Below are 23,278 nucleotides of genomic sequence, written 5' to 3'. Positions count from 1 at the left end.
GTGGAAGTGGCTCGACCAAAGACTATCCAGCCCAGCTGGGTGTGCTGTGCAATTGGTTGGTTCTCCTTTCCTCTGCGGATATCTGAAAGCAGGATCTGTGGGATTACGTCCGCTCCCAGCAGAAGATCAATCCGTTGTGATTTGTAGAACCTGGGATCGGCGAGTTCTATTCCGTTCAAATGAGGACATTGCTGCAATTTGATGGATTTTGAAGGTAATTGCGATGTAAGCGTTTTAAGTATAAACGCAGTATCAATGGTAGTACAAAACTGCGAAGTACAAGAACTTAATGCCAATTCTGTAGTGTAGGTACACCTGTTCTTGGAGGTGGTCCCAACTCCAGCAATTTCTGCCGAAATTGGATGCCGCTTGAGGTTGAGGGCCTGCACTGTGTGCTCTGTAATGAGGGTTCCTTCCGAGCCTGAATCCACTAACGCACGTACCACCGCTGATTGACCAGTGTGGGGGTTGTGGATTGTGACCAGGGCAGTGGCCAGAAGGACAGTGCTGGGTTCGTGATGCGTTGCCGTAGCGGAGACTAGTTGCGCAGAGTGTGTTCTCACAGACGAGTCGGTCGCTGCAGACTGTGGATGACCACCGGAACTAGTGTTGGGAACAACTGGGAGAGGCTGTGCAGTGCTCTGAGTAGGAAGTGGGGTCCTAGCGTAGAGTTGTGTAGGTGTAGCCCTGCCAGATGAGTCGCTCGTTGTATACTGCCAGGAGTTACCGGAACGAGCGCTATGGGAGGCTGCGTGAGGCTGTGTTGCCACCTGAGCAGGAGTTGGGAAGTGCAGCAGTGTATGGTGTCTTTGACCACACTGCGTGCAGTTCCTTTTACTGGTACATTTTGAAAGTGCATGGGAACGGCTCAGACAGTTGAGGCATGCCTTTGCATGATCGACGATGGCTTTCCTTGCAAAGCAGTCCTTGGACAAAAGGTCCGGGCAATGCCGAAGATTGTGACTGTCGCTACAGTGAGGGCAGCGAGTGTGTTCGGCAACCGCAGTCTTGGCATGGAAACTGTTGCCCTTGTATGTTACGTTGCCAACTGACTTCTTCGGGTGCCTTTGATTGACAGGCTGCGGCACAGGTGTCCGCGTCGTGGAGTGGCCTCGGTTTTCGAACACATCGATGCTGACGAGACGGTCGTTGAGAAATGATTGTAGCTGAGAAAAGGTGGCAAGTTCGGCAGAGCTACCGAGATGGAGCTCCCAAGCTTGCAGTGTCGTGCTTGGCAGTCTGGAAGTGAGATGATGAGCCATCCAATGCTGAACATCTAGATTCTTGAAAGCATTGAGACAAACCGTCGCAACATTAAGCATATGTTTTATATCAGCAGACTGCTCCTTTGTCAACTGTGGCAAGTCATACAAACCGTTCATATGGTACATAAACTGCAGCCGTTTGTTGTCGTATCGCTTGAGGACGAGACTCCAAGCTGTTGCATAGTTATTTCCCGCAAGCGCCATCTGCTGAATATCCTCGTCGCGATCCGAGGGAAGAGCTTGCTTCAGGAAATGAAACCTTTGGACGTCGGACAGTTTCTGGTTGTTATGGATGAGTTGAACAAATGCATCGTGAAATGCCGGCCAATCCACAAACTTGCCTGTAAATGTCGGTACAGGGAGCTTGGGCAATTGCACTGATGATACGGATGGATTTGCTGGCTCCGGATTCTGCTGTACCGGTGGTGCTCTTGGACATACATTTTCGTAGGCCTCTGATATGATGCTGAATGCCGTTGTATAGTCTTCATCAAAGCGAAAGGCCACTTCGCTGGACACATAACTATGCGTACTTGGACATCGAAGTATTAGCAAACGTTGATGATTTTGCTCAAATTCACCTAAGAACCGTTGCAAAGTTTGTAAGCGCGTTTGAAAATAAGCTTTTGTTTTCCGATCTGCGCCATCCTTTCTGAAATTACGCACCGTTTGATTAACCCTCGCAATGAGATTTGTCTGAATAACACTGAGATTGTCGATCTCCACCTGAGGATCGGCTTCGAGGTCGTGGGACTCGGCTGTTGACATGTTGCTGTTATATGTGTATGTACCTTTCTCACCCTTAGTTGCACTCTCTTTGACCTTGTACAAAATACCCACAACGAAACACTTACTCTGGTACTCGGGAGTGCTTCTCTTTGCTTAAAGCGTAGCTTAAGAGAACTTGCGAGTCGTTGTTGTTGGTGTTGTCCGAGCGGAGAGCAGAAACTGTGCTACTGTGAGCGTTGAGTTGAGGCCTTGTGTCTAGAGATGATGTGCAGCAACAGAACGCTCGTTGGTCTCTTGGTCTCTGCTTTGCACGAGAGAGAGGCTGCTGTCTAACCGTCGGCTTGTGTTGTTGTTGTGTGCTACTGTCCAGGCGCAGAGCTATCGTCTGGTCTTCTTTGTCCCTGCTTCGTGCGAGAGATAGCGGCTGTTGGATAAACCGTTGGTTTGCGTTGTGTTTGCCGTTTACAGTTGCAGTCGGTAAAATATGATTTTATTTGTACATTTAACTGAACGCGGAACGAGGTAGAATCAGATGCGTATAGTACGAATTAAACGCGGCCCCATGGGCCACCAAAAATGTTGTGAAATCCTCGATACGAGATTTCAATGTTGAGCAGAAATGCTCTGGGGAATCTTTGCGTTTAATAATGTACTACACGATATAGACAATTCGATATTTATTCATTTGGACTTCAATCAACTTAAACTTTAATCTTAATCGCGTATAGAGTAGGTATGTATGTAATGGGTAATACGGGTTTAAGCGCGGCCGGCTGCAACTGCTAATTGTCGTTGTGATTTCGTCGACACGCAAACGAAGACTCTTCATGGTGATCGGAAACGAGGTTACGCTGCCCTAGCATAACACGACGCCGTTCTCCGAGTGGGCAATCGCAGTTAGAGCTCTCTCACTCTCTTTGTAGTTTAACCCTTAGAAAACCGTCCACAGCTCGAACTCGATTTTTTGCCATTGAGAGACGTCTCGCTCGTCTGCAGTACCTCGACGAAGCTCAGAGTTGTCTTTGACGCCTCTTGCCGTACAACATCTCAAAGGTCACTTAACGATCTACTTTTAGTCGGCCCTACCATTCAGGATGAGTTGTACTTGCAATTGCTGCGGTTCCGCATGCATAGGCTCGGCATCACAGCCGACGTCACAAAAATGTACAGGCAGGTACTTGTGAGTGAGAAGGATAGAAAATTCCAGTATATTTTGTGGCGAGCATCTCCAAATACGGATCTTCAAACCTACTCAATACAGTGACATATGGGACTGCGTCTGCCCCATTTCTCGTAACTCGTAGTTTGCATTACTTGGCTGAGGATTGTAAGGATGCATGGCCATTAGGGGCTGCTGCTGTTAAAACTGCATTTTATGTTGATGACCTTTTGTGTGGGGCTGATGATATAGATACACTCTTCAAACTAAAAACTGAAATCACATCAACTCTCGCTCGTGGTCAGTTTCCATTATGCAAGTGGCATTCAAATCATCCAGGCGTGATGGAAGACGAATCTACCAAGGAATTAAACATTTCAGAAAACTCAGTCAGCAGCACACTCGGCGTAACTTGGCATCAACGAAGTGATGCATTTAGTTTCACATTTAATCCAAAGGAAGTGGGATACACTACCACAAAACGAACAATTTTGTCTACTGCGTCGTCGCTATTCGATCCAATCGGTCTGCTATCACCGTTAGTCATTGTCTCTAAGATCGTTCTTCAGGAGTTGTGGCTTTTGAAACTCGACTGGGACGAGTCTGTCCCCCAGAATTTAAGCCACGCATGGAGCAAGTGTTTGGAATCGCTGAATTCACTGTCGTCACTAGCGGTACCTCGTTTTTGTTTGCATCCTGATACTAGGAGCATTCAAATACATGGATTTTGCGACGCATCGATTCGGGCATACGGCTGCTGTGTTTATGTGCGCACGGAGAATTCGCTTGGACAGGTCACAGTGAAATTGTTCACTTCTAAGTCTAGAGTAGCACCAGTGAAGAAACAGTCTTCCGAAGCTTGAACTATGCGGCGCACATCTACTTTCTCAGTTGTATAACAAAGTCAAGGCCATATTCAGTAAACACACTATCACATCTTATTTTTGGAGCGACTCACAGCTCGTATTGCATTGGCTGCAACAACACTCAGTCACCTTATCGACCTTTGTTGGAAATCGAGTGTCCGATATTCAGGATTTAACGTCTGATGGAAAATGGCGCTATGTGCCAACACATCAAAACCCTGCTGATATTCTGTCGCGAGGCTGTAACGTGAGCGAGTTGATTAAGTCTCCATGGTTTTCGGGTCCTACGTTTCAAGTCGAAGATTCACTAAACTGGCCCGCCACTGGTGGAAAACTTGATATTGACATGGACGTGGTTAACTCGGAGAATCGGAAAAGTTTGTTTGCTGCCGTACACGAGACAAATAACATCCTCAACATCGTCGATAATATCAGCTCGTACACTCACAGTCTGCGTCTCATTGCTTGGATGATTAGGTTCATAAGGAGATGTCGGAAGCAATCGACGTTCACCACAACCTCACCGACGCCAGATGAACTTCGTTTTGCTTCACATTGCCTTATTTGGAACATTCAACAAACTTATTTTGTAGAGGACATCCGTTTACTTCAGAAGCAAAAACCATTAAAAAGCAGCTTAAAGTTTCTTACTCCCTTTTTAGAAGTCGTGAACGGATTCGAACTTATCAAGGTTGGTGGACGTTTGGAATACTCAGACCTACAAGACGGTCAAAAACATCCGTTGCTGCTGCCTAGTCAGTCCAAATTTGTATGGAACTATATTCGCCATTTGCATCTTCGGAACTATCACGCTGGACCTAAAGCCCTAGTCGCTCTCATTCGTTTGGAGTATTGGATCGTTAACGCCAGAGACTTGGCACGTAGAATTGTTCGCTCCTGTGTACACTGCGTTCGCTACAGACCGAAGCTGCTACAACAACTCATGGGCTCATTACCGCCTACGCGACTCGCTCCGGCTCGACCCTTTGAACGCTGTGGAGTTGACTTTTGTGGACCCATCAACACATATCTACGCATTCGAGGAAAGGGACCTACAAAAGCATACATAGCCGTGTTCGTTTGCCTTCTCACCAAGGCCGTTCACATCGAAGTAGTCTCTGATTTGTCAACAAAGGCGTTCTTAAACGCATTGAAACGGATGGGAGGTCGTCGCAAGCTGCCGACAGACATCTTCTGCGATAATGCCACTAACTTTGTAGGGGCATCGAATCAATTGCAGGAACTAAAAAAGTTTATGTTTTTAAAGCAGACCCAAGATGAAATCTATAAATTTTGCGCATCTGACTTTATTAATTTCCATTTTATTCCCTCCAGGGCACCTCATTTCGGAGGCCTTTGGGAAGCGGCAGTCAAGGGTGCAAAGGGGCTGTTAAATCGTACGCTGGCCAACACCAGGTGCACCTTCGAAGAGTTGAGCACTGTCGTCGTCGAGATAGAATCGATCCTCAACTCGCGCCCGCTATCGCCGCTTTCGTCAGACCCAAATGACTATAGCACTCTCACGGCTGGTCATCTCTTGGTTGGCGAATCATTGCGATCACTACCTGAAAGGTCCCTCGAGAATATCAAGCTGTCAAGTATGGACCGCTACGATGCGATTACGGCCGTCAAGCAACGGTTTTGGAAGCAATGGTCTGCTGACTATGTCAACGAATTGCGATCGCGCACGAAGTGGACAGCACCCTCAACGAACCTCACCGAGGGCACGTTGGTCGTCATCCATGAGGACAACCTGCCACCGCTACGCTGGAAACTAGGCCGAGTGCAGTCTACTGTGCTTGGGAAGGATGGACTTGTACGGGTGGTGCACCTCCGCACTGCAAATGGAACATGTTGCAGGCCAATACACAAGTTGGCAATTCTTCCGGTGGTTTGAAAGCAGTCCTTCCAACGGGGCCGGGATGTTCGGTCAAACTCCTTTAAGGAACAAGTATTCAAATGACCCTCGTAAAATAGAGAGCCTACGCTCACTTTTTGTATTTACTCTCACCATAATTGTACAAAATTCACTACTGCATTCTCTCTCTTATGCCCAGTACTCAAGCACTAAGATTTGTAATAAATAGTTATTCCCTAATACTCAACTGGATCGATCGACTTTTCTCTTTCTTGTATAGACTTTGATTCGTTTGCAGAAAAAACTAACACACCCCCATCCGTGAATTAACATTAATGCGGAAAACGCTCCGTGATTCCTATGCAGAATCTTTAAACATGATCATATTATCGTCAAAACCATGTCACATTCGGCCCCTTGCAGAATGTTCAAACATAAACATATTATTGTACACATTCACTCATGTATCCAAAAAACTGATCTCTAAAGAAATCACATAAGGTAGACAAGTTATGACTGTTCAAGTGTAAACAAAAATTTGTAACCCATTGAAAGATACTACAACTTCGTCGTTCTCTTTCGTAGTGATCAGTCGCGTTTTTTTTTTGCGCTCCGCATTTTTTCCTTTTGTTTTGAATAAACAGCCGGTGTTTTCTTAAATTAACTTTAATTAACTTACTAACCAGCCTACAATCTAAAATTCTATTCTATTTTCTGCTCTGCGGGTGCATGCTTTTTGTTTTGTGTTAAAACATTATTAAACTATTTATTTTCCGTCGTCGGCTTTTCGTGTTTGTGTTGTTGCCGTGCGTACGTACTATATTGCATTTCAGCCCGCTCTCGTCTTGTAGCTTTTGTTTTATTATCACTCTCTTCCTATCAACTAAACCTAAATTACTGTTCTTTCTCTCTCGCTCTCGTATTTTTCTGTTCAGTAGTTCTCTCTCTCTCATTAGCTGCTGCTGCAACTGTTCTCCTCTCCTCCTGGTTTGATAGCCATTTGTTTCGAAATATGATTTGATTTTAGTTTTGTTCAAATTTGTATTATGGAGTTTTCTGTGGTATGTGCCAAAAAATCCTGTCGGAAAGAGATCACCCATGATCAGCCGAGTATCCCCTGCTGGCTCTGCGACAGCGTAGTGAACGCAAAAACGGCCGAAAAATTGACTCCGACCACTCCAAGTGTGCCGCAGTTGATCTCGTTTGCCACTCCAAGGGCCGAATTCATCGCTTCGGAGAACTTGCGGCCAAGTACGTCTGCAGCGTCCGTGTCCGTGGTGTCCGCAAATTCACTAGCTGTCCCGTCTATTCCGATCCCACCAGCGATCAGAAGTTCCGGAACTCGGGATATTGCCACCACAGGTACTAGGCCTGTGGTGCCTAAACCACTGGTGGGGATCCCACCCAAAACGACAAGTTTTTGTCTCACAGCTGGCCCCTGACCTCACATTTAATGATGTAACTGCTTTTATACAAAGCAAAATAAAAGCCGTCGGCTTAAAGGATAGACACTTATCGTGAATGAAGCTATCTCCCTGGCATAAGAGAAACTAAACTTCTCCACCTTTAAGCCCCGACTCAGAGCATTTGGAAGTAAATGGGTTCAGGGCTAAGAAGAAAAATAGGCCCACATAACTCTTAAAAATCATCCCAATGTGCTACTGTTTTTACTGAAACCTTTAAGCTGGAAATTCTTAGTTCCGAGGTTTTGGCAGGTCGGTACACAACTTTTAGAATTGCAGTGATTGCAGTGGACTCTAACTTCACGTCGGAACACTTCAAAGTCCAAGTTCAACAGGGAATGGAATTCCTGTATGTAAAACTGATTCTTCCCGCTTTCGCAAAATTCATTACTTGCTCGTTTATTCCACCTTTTTCGGATATCCCTATTTATGAGCAGCACTTGTCCGCTTTAACCGCTGTTTCTTCCTCGCTATCAGATAGAGATCATATGATAGTTCTTGGTGACTTCAACTTGCCAGGAACTGTTTGGTCTTCGGTAAACTAGTCTAGTAACCTAGTGCCCATGTCACGACATGACTTTGTTGACGGCTTGCTTGACCTGTCCCTGTCTCAAGTCAACCATGTGAAAAATTCCTTGTGTCGATTGCTTGATCTGTGCTTTGTATCGGATCCGACCATAGTATTGATAACCCGAGCCCTTCCGCTCACTATACCTGAAGACGCCTACCATCCTACTATCGAAGTGTCGCTAGATATAGGACTAACTGTATTGGATCGGTCGAGTAGGCTAGCCGGACGTGTCCGCCGCTTTCGTAAAGCCGAGTGTGCGAAGCTTATTAACCTCATTATTATTCATTATTAACCTCAAAAGGGCCTTGGCTTACCAAAGAATTATCCAGTCCAAAAACTTAAAATCAAGACTTTATACAAAAATTCAAGAAGTTGGTTCTGCTACTTCTCACTCTCGCTATGTAATAACTCGGTCAAACTTTTCAGTTCTTAATGCTCAATTCTATAAGAACTACTTATCTCGATGCAGGATGAGTTTCTCAGGACCCCAAACAGCTTTACTGCTTCGTAAACAGTAAGCGTAGAACGTCCGCACACCCTCGCTATAATTTCGTAATACGTCGGCAAATAATGATCAGGCAATTGACAATGAAGATGTCAAAGGATCAGAAGAAACCAATGGAGTATTTATAATATCTGTGGAGCCACTGATCTTTTTTCGAGGCGTAACTCGATTGATTCAAATAATCACAACAACAAAAAGATTTCGATTCTTTATTTGTTATACCCGATACTAAAAATTTTTATAAGGATATCCCTATACATCCCTATATCCCTATTAGATTTGTGGTAAAAGTGGATGTGTGTAACGTACAGAAGGAATCGTTTCCGATCCCATAAAGTATATATATTCTTGGTCGATTGAGCCCTGTCTGTCTGTCCGTCCGTCCGTCTGTCCGTCCGTCTGTCCGTCCCTATTAGCGCCTAGTGCAAAAGACTATAAGAGCTAGAGCAACGACATTTCAAATCCGGACTTCTGTGATATGTCACTGTTACAAGAATGTTTCAAACCTTTGCCCCGCCCACAGATCTAATCGGACAAGAACCCGGGACACAAGAATCAAAAAATGTGCCAAGAGCATTGTAAACGAGGGGGAAGCCCCCACAAAGGACGAAAATCTGTGGCATCCACAATTTCAAAGATACGAGAAAACTGAAAACGCAGAATCGTAGAGAACATCTTCTAGAGTGCAATCAGACGCGTTTTTTTTTGCGCTCCGCATTTTTTCCTTTTGTTTTGAATAAACAGCCGGTGTTTTCTTAAATAAACTTTAATTAACTTCCTAACCAACCTACAATCTACAATTTTATTCTATTTTCTGCTCTGCGAGTGCATGCCTTTTGTTTTGTGTTAAAACATTATTAAACTATTTATTTTCCGTCGTCGGTTTGTCGTGTTTGTGTTGTTGCCGTGCGTACGTACTATATTGCATTTCAGCCCGCTCTCGTCTTGTAGCTTTTGTTTTATTATCACTCTCTTCCTATCAACTAAACCTAAATTACTGTTCTTTCTCTCTCGCTCTCGTATTTTTCTGTTCAGTAGTTCTCTCTCTCATTAGCTGCTGCTGCAACTGTTCTCCTCCCCTCCTATTAGCGTTTGTCTGGCACACTGGTTTGATAGCCATTTGTTTCGAAATATGATTTGATTTTAATTTTGTTTTATTATGGAGTTTTCTGTGGTATGTGCCAAAAAATCCTTTCGGAAAGAGATCACCCATGATCAGCCGAGTATCCCCTGCTGGCTCTGCGACAGCGTAGTGAACGCAAAAACGGCCGAAAAATTGACTCTGACCACTCCAAGTGTGCCACAGTTGATCTCGTTTGCCACTCCAAGGGCAACGACAGCTGCTGGCGATGCGGATTCGGTAGCCGAATTCATCCCATCGGAGAACTTGCAGCCAAGTACGTCTGCAGCGTCCGTGTCCGTGGTGTCCGCAAACGCACTAGCTGTCCCGTCTATTCCGATCCCACCAGTGATCAGAAGTTCCGGACCTCGGGATATTGCCACCACAGGTACTAGGCCTGTGGTGCCTAAACCACTGGTGGGGATCCCACCAAAACGACAAGTTTTTGTCTCACGGCTGGCCCCTGACCTCACATTTAATGATGTAACTGCTTTTATACAAAGCAAAATAAAAGCCGTCGGCTTAAAAGATAGACACTTATCGTGAATGAAGCTATCTCCCTGACATAAGAGAAACTAAACTTCTCCACCTTTAAGCCCCGACTCATTTTAACACCATTTGCTCTGCCAAATTTTGCCCAGTGCATTTGGAAGTAAATTAGTTCAGGGCTAAGAAGAAAAATAGGCCCATATAACTCTTAAAAATCATCCCAATGTGCTACTGTTTTTACTAAAACCTTTAAGTTGGAAATTCTAATTTCCGAGGTTTTGGCAGGTCGGTACACAACTTTTAGAATTGCAGTGATTGCAGTGGACTCTAACTTCACGTCGGAACACTTCACAGTCCAAGTTCAACAGGAACTGGAATTCCTGGAATTCATTACTTGCTCGTACATTCCACCTTCTTCCGATATTTCAATTTATGAGCAGCACTGGTCCGCTTTAACCGCTTGTTCTTCCTCGCTATCAGATAAAGATCATATGATAGTTCTTGGCGACTTCAACTTGCCAGGAACTGTTTGGTCTTCGGTAAAAGAGTCTAGTGACCTAGTGCCCATGTCACGACATGACTTTGTTGACGGCCTGCTTAACCTGTCCCTGTCTCGAGTTAATCATGTGAAAAATTCCTTGGGTCGATTGCTTAATCTGTGCTTTGTCTCGGATCCGACCATAATTTTGTTAACCCAAGCTCTTCCGCTCACTATACCTGAAGACGTCTACCATCCTACTTTCGAAGTGTCGCTAGATATAGGACCAACTGTATTGGACCGGTCGAGTAGCCCACCTGAACGTGTCCGCTGCTTTCGTAAAGCTGAGTTTGCGAAGCTTAATAACCTCATTAGGGATTTTGATTGCAAAAGAATTATCCAGCCTAAAAAACTTAAAATCAAGACGTTATACAAAATTTCAGGAAGTTGGTTCTCCTACTTCCTACTCTCGCTATCTAATAGCTCGGTCAAACTTTTCAGTTTTAAATGTTCAATTCTATGAGAACTACCTATCTCAATGCAGGATACGTTTTTCTGCTTCGCAAACAGTAAACGTGTAACGCCCGCACACCCATCCTCGCTATCATTTCGGAATACGTTGGCAAATAATGATCAGGCAATTGCCGATTTTTCTGCCCAAGTCTTCCAAACGATCTATTCTGAGGAAAGCTACTTTGGTCTTCCGTACCCATACGGTTTACCGAGGTCGAACGCCATTTTCAGTGCCATGATAAATGAATGTTCTTTAGTTCATGATCTTCGACCAGTTAAGCCGGTGTTTTCACCGGGTCCAGACGGGGTTCCAGGTTGTGTACTCAGGTACTGCGCCGAGGCTCTGTGTGGATCCTTGCTTAAACTATTCACCCTGTCCATCGATTCTACTTGCTTCCCCCGATCTGGAAGGAATCGTTTATAATTCCTCTCCATAAAAAAGGTAGCAAGTCTGACACAAAAAACTATAGAGGTATATCAAAGTTATCCGCTATTCCTAAAATGATTGAGAAAGTCTTAGCTCCGTACTTGCAACACCTCTGCAAGTCACTTATATCTCCAACTCAGCATGTATCGATCAACTCAGGCGGCGATCAACCACCACGAATTTGTTAGAGTTTACCTTTTTTATTATTAAAGGCTTTCAAGGTAGCTTACAGACGGGTGTTTCACCGACTTTAGTAAAGCATTCGACTCTGTAAACCATTCCCTTTTAGCGCATAAACTTGAACTTTTAGGGTTTCCGCCCAACCTCCTGAGATGGATTTCTAGCTATCTTTGTTCCAGGTCTCAAAGAGTCCTCTTCAAAAACTCCCTCTCCTCACCAGTAAAGGTTTCTTCGGGAGTACCACAGGGCAGCCATCTATGCCCCTTACTCTTGACACTCTTTATTAATGACTTGCCTTCGGTATTAACATACTCTCGAGTACTTATGTATGCGGATGATGTTAAGCTCTGTGTCCAGTATAAGGAAATTTGATTTCTTTCTCGCTTGCAATCCGATCTCAATAACTTTCAGTCATGGTGTTGTGCAAACTTGTTACACCTTAATGCTTCGAAATGCTAAGTTTTGAAATTTCATCGTTCTAGGCCCTTGTTGGCTCTGTATACACTATGTGGTGGTTCTCTTGAGAGAATTACCCTGGTGGATGATCTTGGTGTTACACCAGACGCCAAGCTAATGTTTTTTGAACACATTTCGATCATGGTAAATAAGGCCATGGGCGTACTTGGGTTTATAAAGAGGTGGTCAAGGGAATTTTACAACCCCTATAAAAGAAAGACTCTCTATACCTCGTTAGTGCGTCCCATCTTAGAATACGGCTCCTGTGTATGGTGCCCTCAGTACAAAGTACACCAGGACCGTATAGAATCAGTACAGAAAAACTTTTTACTCTTTGCTCTGCGGGGCCTTAACTGGGATGCGGGTGTGAGACTCCCATCTTACTCTGGTAGACTGCTATTAGTAAACCTCCCATCCTTAGTTAACCGTAGAAAAATGCTTGGTGTGATTTTTATGCACAACTTGATCAGGGGTGACATAGATATCCCTGATCTGTTGAGCCGCATAAACTTCACGATTCCAATTAGACTTACTAGAAATTTTATACCGTTGTTCCTTCCACTTTGTAGATCGAATTATTCCTTGCATGAACCGTTTAGGGTCTTATGCTCGGATTATAATTCCCTCTACCATATTATATCCACCACTAATCCTCTTTCTCTTATTAAATTACTAATCCTCACACACCTTTCCATTAATTAGTAGTTCTAGTGATATTCGTAGATGTATTTTGAATGCATGTTTAGTTTCTTAGTAAGTGTAGTGCTAATTTTCGAATATTAGTCTTACAACTATCTTTCTTGCATGTACGCGTTTGGTTCGGCTACGCACCGCGCGTCATACGGCAGCGCCCCTCGGTTGGTTGGGCGGGAGGAGCGCTGCGCTTTGCCTGGGATCCACAGCCTTGTGCTGGTGTCACACGGGCCACTTCACGGTGCAGTAATTGCATCGCTTCTTGTAAGATGCAGTCATTGCATATCAACGCCCAAAAAACAAAGCACAAGTGGAGAACACACTTAACCAATGCAATCCTAAAATAACACTAATGTAAGCATGCACTCAAATAGACATCCGCAGTAAAATGTATCCTTTGCGTAGGTCAAGCGATAATTATAGAATACAAAATTGTACCTCCTACCTATAAAATTAGGGTAAATTTACAACTCAAGGCAAGGCAACTACCCTGTCTTAAAGTGCCTATCTGCCACGCCTTGCCACCAAGTGTCTTGAAAACCGTGCCTCCCACATCTCTGCCAGAAGAGAACAACACTCGTGTCTCAGTGGGAAAGTCGGGAAATCGGTAGGTTCAAGTGCGCTGTAGGGAATAATGCGATTTCTTAGTGGTTTTGCTTCTGTTTCGTCCATAGAGCCCTGGCCACGATCAGCAGCCCACCCAGCTCCTCCAAAGTTCTGCACCCACACCGAATTCCCACCCTTGACGGGAGTACTCATTTCTCCTTTGGGAAATGGTAAAATTTACCTGCCCGGTTACATAACCTCCACCGGCCATACGCCTTGCGCCATCCATAACATATGCGCAGGCCCCGTGCGCCTTGCAGTTACGGTGCATAGAGATCATCCTCCGTGTGCTCCACTAACTCGCTTTCTGCGACGGCCTAGAAGAAGCCGTTACGAATCCGGACTAAGATTTTGTTGCATTAATTTTCATTTTTTCTAAGTTTCCTTCTGAACCCTGCTATTTATATGTAAATTTAATTTACCTCCACGTCACAGTCCTGCCTCAAGGGCACCGCTACCAGTGAAAGTTCCTTAAAATTAATTTATTTTGCTTGTTGGAAAAAGACAAAAATTAATTAAATAATAGTAGAAATATAAAATCTTCCGATCAAAAAAAAAAATAAATTAAATTAAATTTTGTTTTGGATCTTCATTGCGGATCGCTGGTCTGACGTCAGATGCTGTTGATAATTGTTCTTATATCCTATATCCCCTTCATCTACCCTATCACTTACATAAACATATATCTCTAACTTCTCCCTCTATCCTTTATGGATTAAGCAACATTTTTCAATTCCATTAATTTAGTTTCCTCTCATTGATTTGCCTACTGGTTGAAATTAAATACTTATGTTATTTTTGGTAGGAAAACTTGTGTTTGCTAGTTTTTTTCGGATTATGTGGTAGAATGCCTAGTTTTAAGTACTGTAAAATATACTGAAGTTATGTTAGCCAAAAATATGGAATAGACGTTATATATATAATAGACGTTAGACGTTATGGAATGTTATCTTACACAGCAGTAAAATTTCATCCAGCAAAAGTCGAGTGCCTCTTCATTGAAAGCCTTTCCTAGTATGGCTAAATTTTTTGTTGAATTGTAGTTATCAAATCACTTGATGGGCGGCCTTCCGCCTCTGAAAGTTGTTTCAAATTGCGTTTTACGGACTCTACTATGACTCTTTGTCGGCGATATTTTGAAAGCAGTTTGCTGTAAGTCTTCGGGGACTGCTGGATCAGATCGCTTTCTTTAAGAATTACTGGAGGTTCCTCATGTTCCACGTTTATATATTCATCCGTTTTGTCTATAAAACGAATTTTGGAGTCGTTTTTGTTGAAACGGTTCCACGCATTTTCGAGTGCTAATACTTGTGCTTGAAAGTAAGAGGCCTTTTGCTTTCTTTCTTGGGAATCTTTTTTAAAGTTCCGAATGCACCTCGATATTTCCTCATCAATATCTTGCTGCACATCCATTGCCATTGTAGCGGCAGCTGCTTCCTCCATTTGTGTATCCATTGTATCTGTTCGGAGCAGAACCCAGCCGATTAGCTGCTTGCCAAATAGCACCTAATTCTTGGCCCTCAGCCGCTTATTTTGTTTGTTACTTATGTCTATGTCACTCATTTGTTTGTTAAAGCTTTGCGCTTGCTTGCCCTGCTAAACGCTCTCTGCCAGCTCGCTCTTCGCTATCTCCGCTTTGCGTCTGCCTACCGACGTCGGCCGAGCGAAGCTGCGCTTAGCGATCTGAGCGGCAATGTAAAGGGCAGGCAAGCCACACTTGCAATTTGGATGTCACGCATTAAAGAACATATCGTAATTTTATTTCTGCGCCGAGTTTTGTTTAATTCGAAATAATTAGTCGGCCGATTGGGGATAAAAAACATTATCTCCACATAAAATTTGGTGACCCCGACGTGATCTCTGAGTTGCAGTGTCAATTAATAATCATTCGCGATCGACATTCGTTAGCCCTAGCAAATTTTCGGCGGTTAAGCACAATTCGGTGCTAAAACATACTTACATACACCTACATACACGCATTGCTGGCTATTAATTTCTCTGTCGCGACAATTCGGTCAGGGCAGTGCAGCGAACTCACTAATACACACAAGCGGAGTACAAAGCGGAATCGGACAGCTCGCACAGCCGCACAGCTAAAGGCATTAGCTGTAATCCCTTTGCTTTCGGTTCCCACGTTTATACGTATACAGGGTGTCTTTTTCGGTCGTGCTGAGTGACTCTTTTAAAACCTCAACATGGCAGCACCTGAGCCTACCAATGTCGCGAACGCAGCAATGCCGAGTGATGTAGATTTCTACAAGCACAAGGCCGAGTCCATCGCGCGCCAACTAAAGGCCATGGATCGCTTTCTCACCAAGGAAGAGCTTGCCGAGTTAGATGAGGCAGAACTTCAAGCTCGCTTAGAGCAAATCGAGCGAATGAATGCGGATTTCGATGCCGCTCAAACGAGCCTTGAAAGGCTGGATTTCCTGCAGTTAGCCCATGATGCCCGGCTGGACTTTTCGAATGTTTATGTCAAGGTTAGGTCCAGGCTGTCGCGGGAGTTGATGGCTGCTCGCACGGTAAATGTTGCCAATTCAACGGCTCGGCATACTCTCGAGGGGAATTCGTCGTTGTTCGCCTATAATAGTATAGGCCGTTCTCGAATGCCCGAGTTGCAGCTTCCGCGATTCGGGGGGAACTACATGGATTGGCCAGAATTCCACTCGATGTTCTCGACAATGGTGCACAAAGACCATCGTATACCAATCATCGAAAAATTCCAATATCTTCGTGGATGTCTAGATGGTGCTGCGCTGGATACGATTCGTTCCTTGGAACTTTCTGAGGAGAATTACGACAAGGCGTTGAATTTACTAATGTTGCGATTCGATAATAAACTGTTACATTTTCAGGCACACGTAAAGGCTATTTTCGGGCTGCAAGGGGTGGAGAAGGGCTCGGCTATCGGCTTGCGCGCGCTCAGCGACAAAATCAATTCGCACTTGCGTGCACTTCAGACCTTGGCGACCCCGCAGGAGATATCCGATGGGTTGCTGATCTTCATCATAGGCACGAAACTGGACCACAAAACAAAGGAGAAATGGGAAGAGAACTTGCCGACGTCAGGATTGCCTCGGTGGTCAAGCATGGCCTCATTTCTGGAAGCGAGATGTCGGATGCTGGAGAATTTGGGATCAGCCATGGCAACAAGTCCTAGTCAACAGGTGGGAGAAGACAAACCTGTCACCCTTATCACCTCCAGTAACGACCATCCTAACCCCATATGTAACCATTGCAATTCCTCCGAGCATTACATATCTAGATGTCAGGCATTCCTGAATCTCTCTGCGTTTGAACGATACAAAGAAGCAAAGAAGAGCCGCTTGTGTTTGAACTGCCTCAACAAAGGCCATGAATTGCAGAGGTGCAGGTCAGGACTTTGCAGGCATTGCCAGGCCAAACATCACACGCTACTCCACATTCCATCGAGAACTGATGCTTCATCTTCCTCTTCACCGGCCGAGGAATCGATCCAGCAAGAGGCCGCGACTGTGCTTCTAGCAAGCGGGTGTTCCAGCCCTCCCCCCTCGATCCAGAAATCTCAGCCTAGCCAGAACGTGTTGCTACCTACTGCCCTCGTCCATGTAACAGATCGTTATGGAGCACTTATCCCATGTCGTGCCATTTTGGATTCTGCATCACAGGCAAACTTTGTAACATCTAGACTTGCTGATCAGTTGCAGTTGGATCATCGCTCGTCTTATGTTCACATCTCTGGAATCGGAGATTCCATTCTACCTTCGAGCAAGTCTGTACATATAGTTGTACAATCCCAGGACGCAAGCTATCGAGCTTCCTTAGCTGCAATTGTCACCAACTCAATAACGGAAATGCAGCCTAACTTCGGCGTAGACGCAAAGGATTGGCCAATGCCGAATAATCTAAAACTAGCTGATCCTAATTTCTCCAAGCCCCAACGTATCGATCTGTTGATAGGTTCTGGTTTGTTCTTCGATTTAATGTGCGTCGGACAGATTCGACTATCAGCCCAATTGCCAACATTGCAGGAGACTAAACTTGGTTGGATAGTATCAGGAAGCATTGATAGCTCGGAGAATAAGCGTGCAGCTTTAGCCGCTTTTGAAAATTCCTCGTGCATCTCTATTGACGATTTTCGACCCACAACGCTGGAGTACCAAAACTTAGAGCAGCAATGCAGGAAGCAGCTGCTCGAGTGCCAGGTGCAAGTGGAAAAAATGCGATCGGAGAATCAGGAACTGCAGCGCGAACTTTTCCATATATTAAAAACCTACATATCCACGCTAAATGAAATTCAACTTTCAACAATTTCTACATTGCCAAATTTCCTGCCATTCTATGCAATTACAGAGGTTCCCGATGATCAAGACGTAATCACGACAAGCCGCTTTCGTAAAGAAGCGCCGATTGCTGCGTTCGACGATCATCCCAGCGTAGCCGCCAGCTGCGCCCAAGCAAGCATCTTCAAGAGGGCCGTTGGAAAAATAGCGGTTCTGCCCCTTCAGGATGGATCTGTTGAAAGCCTTTGCCTTCCAACGGGGGGTGAATGTTCGGAGCAGAACCCAGCCGATTAGCTGCTTGCCAAATAGCACCTAATTCTTGGCCCTCAGCCGCTTATTTTGTTTGTTACTTATGTCTATGTCACTCATTTGTTTGTTAAAGCTTTGCGCTTGCTTGCCCTGCTAAACGCTCTCTGCCAGCTCGCTCTTCGCTATCTCCGCTTTGCGTCTGCCTACCGACGTCGGCCGAGCGAAGCTGCGCTTAGCGATCTGAGCGGCAATGTAAAGGGCAGGCAAGCCACACTTGCAATTTGGATGTCACGCATTAAAGAACATATCGTAATTTTATTTCTGCGCCGAGTTTTGTTTAATTCGAAATAATTAGTCGGCCGATTGGGGATTGGTGACCCCGACGTGATCTCTGAGTTGCAGTGTCAATTAATAATCATTCGCGATCGACATTCGCTAGCCCTAGCAAATTTTCGGCGGTTAAGCACAATTCGGTGCTAAAACACACTTACATACACCTACATACACGCATTGCTGGCTATTAATTTCTCTGTCGCGACAATTCGGTCAGTGCAGTGCGGTAGGCAGTGCAGCGAACTCACTAATACACACAAGCGGAGTACAAAGCGGAATCGGACAGCTCGCACAGCCGCACAGCTAAAGGCATTAGCTGTAATCCCTTTGCTTTCGGTTCCCACGTTTATACGTATACAGGGTGTCTTTTTCGGTCGTGCTGAGTGACTCTTTTAAAACCTCAACATGGCAGCACCTGAGCCTACCAATGTCGCGAGCGCAGCAATGCCGAGCGATGTAGATTTCTACAAGCACAAGGCCGAGTCCATCGCGCGCCAACTAAAGGCCATGGATCGCTTTCTCACCAAGGGAGAGCTTGCCGAGTTAGATGAGGCAGAACTTCAAGCTCGCTTAGAGCAGATCGAGCGAATTAATGCGGATTTCGATGCCGCTCAAACGAGCCTTGAAAGGCTGGATTTCCTGCAGTTAGCCCATGATGCCCGGCTGGACTTTTCGAATGTTTATGTCAAGGTTAGGTCCAGGCTGTCGCGGGAGTTGATGGCGGCTCGCACGGTAAATGTTGCCAATTCAACGGCTCGGCATACTCTCGAGGGGAACTCGTCGTTGTTCGCCTATAATAGTATAGGCCGTTCTCGAATGCCCGAGTTGCAGCTTCCGCGATTCGGGGGGAACTACATGGATTGGCCAGAATTCCACTCGATGTTCTCGACAATGGTGCACAAAGACCATCGTATACCAATCATCGAAAAATTCCAATATCTTCGTGGATGTCTAGATGGTGCTGCGCTGGATACGATTCGTTCCTTGGAACTTTCTGAGGAGAATTACGACAAGGCGTTGAATTTACTAATGTTGCGATTCGATAATAAACTGTTACATTTTCAGGCACACGTCAAGGCTATTTTCGGGTTGCAAGGGGTGGAGAAGGGCTCAGCTATCGGCTTGCGCGCGCTCAGCGACAAAATCAATTCGCACTTGCGTGCACTTCAGACCTTGGCGACCCCGCAGGAGATTTCCGATGGGTTGCTGATCTTCATCATAGGCACGAAATTGGACCACAAGACCAAGGAGAAATGGGAAGAGAACTTGCCGACGTCAGGATTGCCTCGGTGGTCAAGCATGGCCTCATTCTTGGAAGCAAGATGTCGGATGCTGGAAAATTTGGGATCGGCTATGGTAACAATTCCTAGCCAGCAGGTGGGAGAAAGTAAACCTAGCACCCTAATCACCTCCATTAACGATCATAATAGCTCAACATGCAAGTATTGCAAATCCTCCGATCACTACATATCCCGATGCCAGGCATTTATAGATCTCCCTGTTTTTTCTCGATACAAGGAGGTGAAGAAGCGCCATTTATGTCTAAACTGCCTCAACAAAGGCCATTCATTGCAACGCTGCAAGTCAGGGGCATGTAGAAATTGCCAAGCCAAGCATCACACACTGCTCCACATGCAGTCGGGCGCTGACGCTGAGTTGCCGTCGCCGAGCACGGAATCGACCCAGCATGATCCTGCAAGTGCCCTAGTAGCAAGCAAATATATTAGCCCTCCCCCTCGAGTCAAAAATCTCTGCCTAGCCAAAACGTGCTGCTAGCTACTGCAATCGTATATGTCAGGGGCCGTTTTGGATCGCTTATTCCATGTCGTGCCATTTTAGATTCCGCTTCTCAGGTTAACTTTATAACATCGAGACTCGCCAATCAGCTGCAGTTAGATCCTCACCCGTCTCACGTTAAAATCGCCGGTATTGGAGAGTCAATTCTACCATCCAGCAAGGCTGTGGACATCGTCCTGCAATCTCAAGACGAAAGCTATCGCGGTTTCCTCTCTGCAATTATCACTGCCTCAATCACAGGAATGCAGCCTAACTTCGGCCTAGACGCAAAGGATTGGCCAATGCCAAATAACCTAAAACTAGCTGATCCTAATTTCGCCAAGCCCCAGCGTGTCGATCTGTTGATAGGTGCTGGTTTGTTTTTCGAATTAATGTGCGTTGGACAGATTCGACTGTCAGACCAATTGCCAACATTGCAGAAGACGAAACTTGGCTGGATAGTGTCAGGAAGTATTAAAAACTCTGAGAAAGCCCGTGCGGCGCTAGCAGCCGTTGAAGATCCCCCTGTCATCTCCGCTTGCGAGACTAATTTGTGCGATATTGTAAGGCGGTTTTGGGAAGTCGATGGAGATTATTCGCCCTCATCAATTTCGGAGGAAGATGTTCATTGCGAACAGCATTTCGTCACAAACTGCATTCGCCTAGAGTCCGGAGCTTACTCCGTGCGTTTGCCAACCAAATTCAGTCTAGAGGAATTAGGAGAATCGTATCAGCAGGCGCTACGTAGATTTCTCAATTTGGAGAGGAAGCTAGCAAAAAATGCACAGCTTAAGGCAAAATATATGGAGTTTCTTCAGGAGTATCGTGATTTAGGACACATGTCGCCAGCTTCGCGGCAGTCAGACCTCCCGCAGTACTTCTTGCCTCACCATTGCGTCCACAAGCAGGATAGTACAACCACCAAATTACGCGTAGTGTTCGATGGATCTGCCAAAACAGCGTCTGGAGTATCACTGAATGATGCGCTTATGGCTGTACCCACCATCCAACCTAAAATTCTGATAACTCTGCTTCGTTTCCGCTTTTTTAAAGTCGCCTTGTGTGGCGATATCTGCAAAATGTACCGCTGTGTACGCGTTTCCCATCCCGATACGCACGTGCAGTGCATCCTATGGCGCAATGACCCGAAGGAGGAGATTCAGGTGTTCAAGTTGGAGACTGTTACTTACGGAACCAAACCTGCCGCTTTCTTAGCAATTCGTGCTATGCATCAATTGGCAAATGATGAAGAGTTGCGTTTTCCGCTTGGCGCTGATGTTGTTCGAAGAGATTTCTATGTCGATGATCTCATATCTGGAGGGGACAGCATTGATTCTGTCATCAAAATTCGTCAGCAGGTAAAGGAGCTACTTTCGAAAGGATGTTTTCCCATACGTAAATGGTGTTCCAATGAACCCGCTGCTTTGGAAAGCGTATCGGAAGCGGATCGCGAAAAGTTCCTTACCTTTCATGACGGGACTGAAGTAACCAAGGCGCTTGGTCTAGTTTGGGATCCCACCACGGACAATCTTCTGTTTAGCTTCGCTCACGTCGGAACCGCTGCAGGCCCAATATCGAAGCGTTCGGTCCTGTCTACACTAGCTAGGTTCTACGATCCTCTAGGGCTCATCTCTCCCATCATCACAAAAGCTAAAATATTTATGCAGTCGCTATGGAACGAAAGCCTAAAATTGAATTGGGACGAAAGCCTGCCCCAGGATCTACATACGACTTGGATTGAGCTGACTTCGCAGTTGTCGATGGTTAAAAACTTTAAGTTTCCACGTTACGTGCTTCGGCAGCAAGCCAGATTAGAAATGCACGCGTTTTGTGATGCGAGCCAAGCAGCATATGGCGCCTGTGTATACATGCGTTCGGAAGCTCTTGGCATTGTGCAAAGTCATCTCTTATGCTCTAAATCCAGAGTCGCGCCCTTGAAAAGTATGACTATCCCCAAGCTTGAGCTGTCCGCTGCCCTCGTATTAGCCGAACTAGTGTCCACCATAGTTAAGGGATTATCAGCTCCATGCCAAATACATTGCTGGTCGGATTCGTCCATAGCCCTTGCCTGGATTCGAGAATCACCATTGAATTTTAATATATTTGTTTCTAATCGAGTTCAGCGGATTCAGGAGCTCACCGCTGGAATGACTTGGCATCACGTGCCCACAAAGTTGAATCCTGCCGACATCATATCACGTGGAGCCACGCCCGCTGAACTAATGGATAGCAGCCTTTGGATCTCTGGACCACCATTCTTGCGTCTTGAGAGCTCAGAGTGGCCTGCAGGCTTGCAATTGCCTACCGATGTACCAGAACGTCGTCATGCAGCATTGGTTGTTTCAAACGAAAGGGATGTATCGTACGATTGCAAATTTCAAAACTCATTCGGATCCATGCAGCGCGTCTTTGCTTACATATATCGATTCTACATTCTCAAGGACAAAGGCATAGCGCGGTCGAAGGGTCAACTTACCGTAATCGACATCAAAAATGGTACGCATTTGCTCATAAGGGCAATACAGCAGCAACAATTTTCGGAAGAGATAAGGGCCCTCGCCAGCAAACAGGCCCTACCCCCAAAAAGCACGATGGCCTCACTGAATCCATTTCTGGATAGCTTTGGATTGCTGCGTGTTGGAGGCCGCCTCCAAAATGCCGAATTGGACTACGACGCGAAGCACCCGATCCTGCTTCCTAAGGGACATCCTGTCACTGTCTCTATTATTATCTTCTTTCACGAAAGGTTTCTCCACGCAGGAGCTCAAGGATTGCTCGGACTGCTTCGGCAAAAATTCTGGCCTATTGGCGGACGCAAATATGTTGCGGGAATCATTCGCAAATGTGTTAGATGCTTTCGTTTGAAGCCAGTGCTGAGGGAACATATCATGGGAAACTTGCCTGCGGATCGCGTAAGGACTAATCCAGCATTCCACACAACGGGCGTTGATTTTTGCGGACCCTTTTATCACAAGTCGGAAGTCAGAAGCAGGCCTCCTATCAAATGTTACATCGCTGTCTTCGTATGCTTTAGCACCAAAGCAACTCATTTGGAAGTCGTTCGGGATCTATCTACAGAATCCTTTCTGGCAGCATTAAGGCGTTTTATAAGTCTACGTCCCAAACCTCGAATCATCTGGTCAGACAACGCTACAAATTTTGTAGGAGCAAAAAATGAGCTTTTGGAGCTTCGGCAAATGTTCCTCAGCGATCCTCATACGTCGGCTGTGTCACATCTCTGCGTTTCTAGTGGAATCGACTGGAAATTCATCCCCCCTCG

The 23,278-nt window shown here is 45.5% G+C and overlaps 1 protein-coding gene across 1 annotated transcript; it reads left to right on the top strand.

Moving 5' to 3' along the window:
* The first annotated feature begins 3,278 nt into the window (after positions 1 to 3,278).
* Positions 3,279 to 6,048, top strand: LOC117186338. Its single transcript, XM_033387016.1, has 2 exons — positions 3,279 to 5,235; positions 5,355 to 6,048. The coding sequence occupies exons 1-2, from the start codon at positions 5,222 to 5,224 to the stop codon at positions 5,914 to 5,916; spliced, it is 576 nt and encodes a 191-aa protein (XP_033242907.1). The 5' UTR covers positions 3,279 to 5,221; the 3' UTR covers positions 5,917 to 6,048.
* The last annotated feature ends 17,230 nt before the right edge of the window (positions 6,049 to 23,278 follow it).

Source organism: Drosophila miranda, chromosome XR (genome assembly GCF_003369915.1).
Source record: "Drosophila miranda strain MSH22 chromosome XR, D.miranda_PacBio2.1, whole genome shotgun sequence".
NCBI classification, from domain to species: domain Eukaryota; kingdom Metazoa; phylum Arthropoda; class Insecta; order Diptera; family Drosophilidae; genus Drosophila; species Drosophila miranda.
Note: the sequence above shows the minus strand (reverse complement) of the source record. Positions and strands in the feature narration are given on the sequence as shown.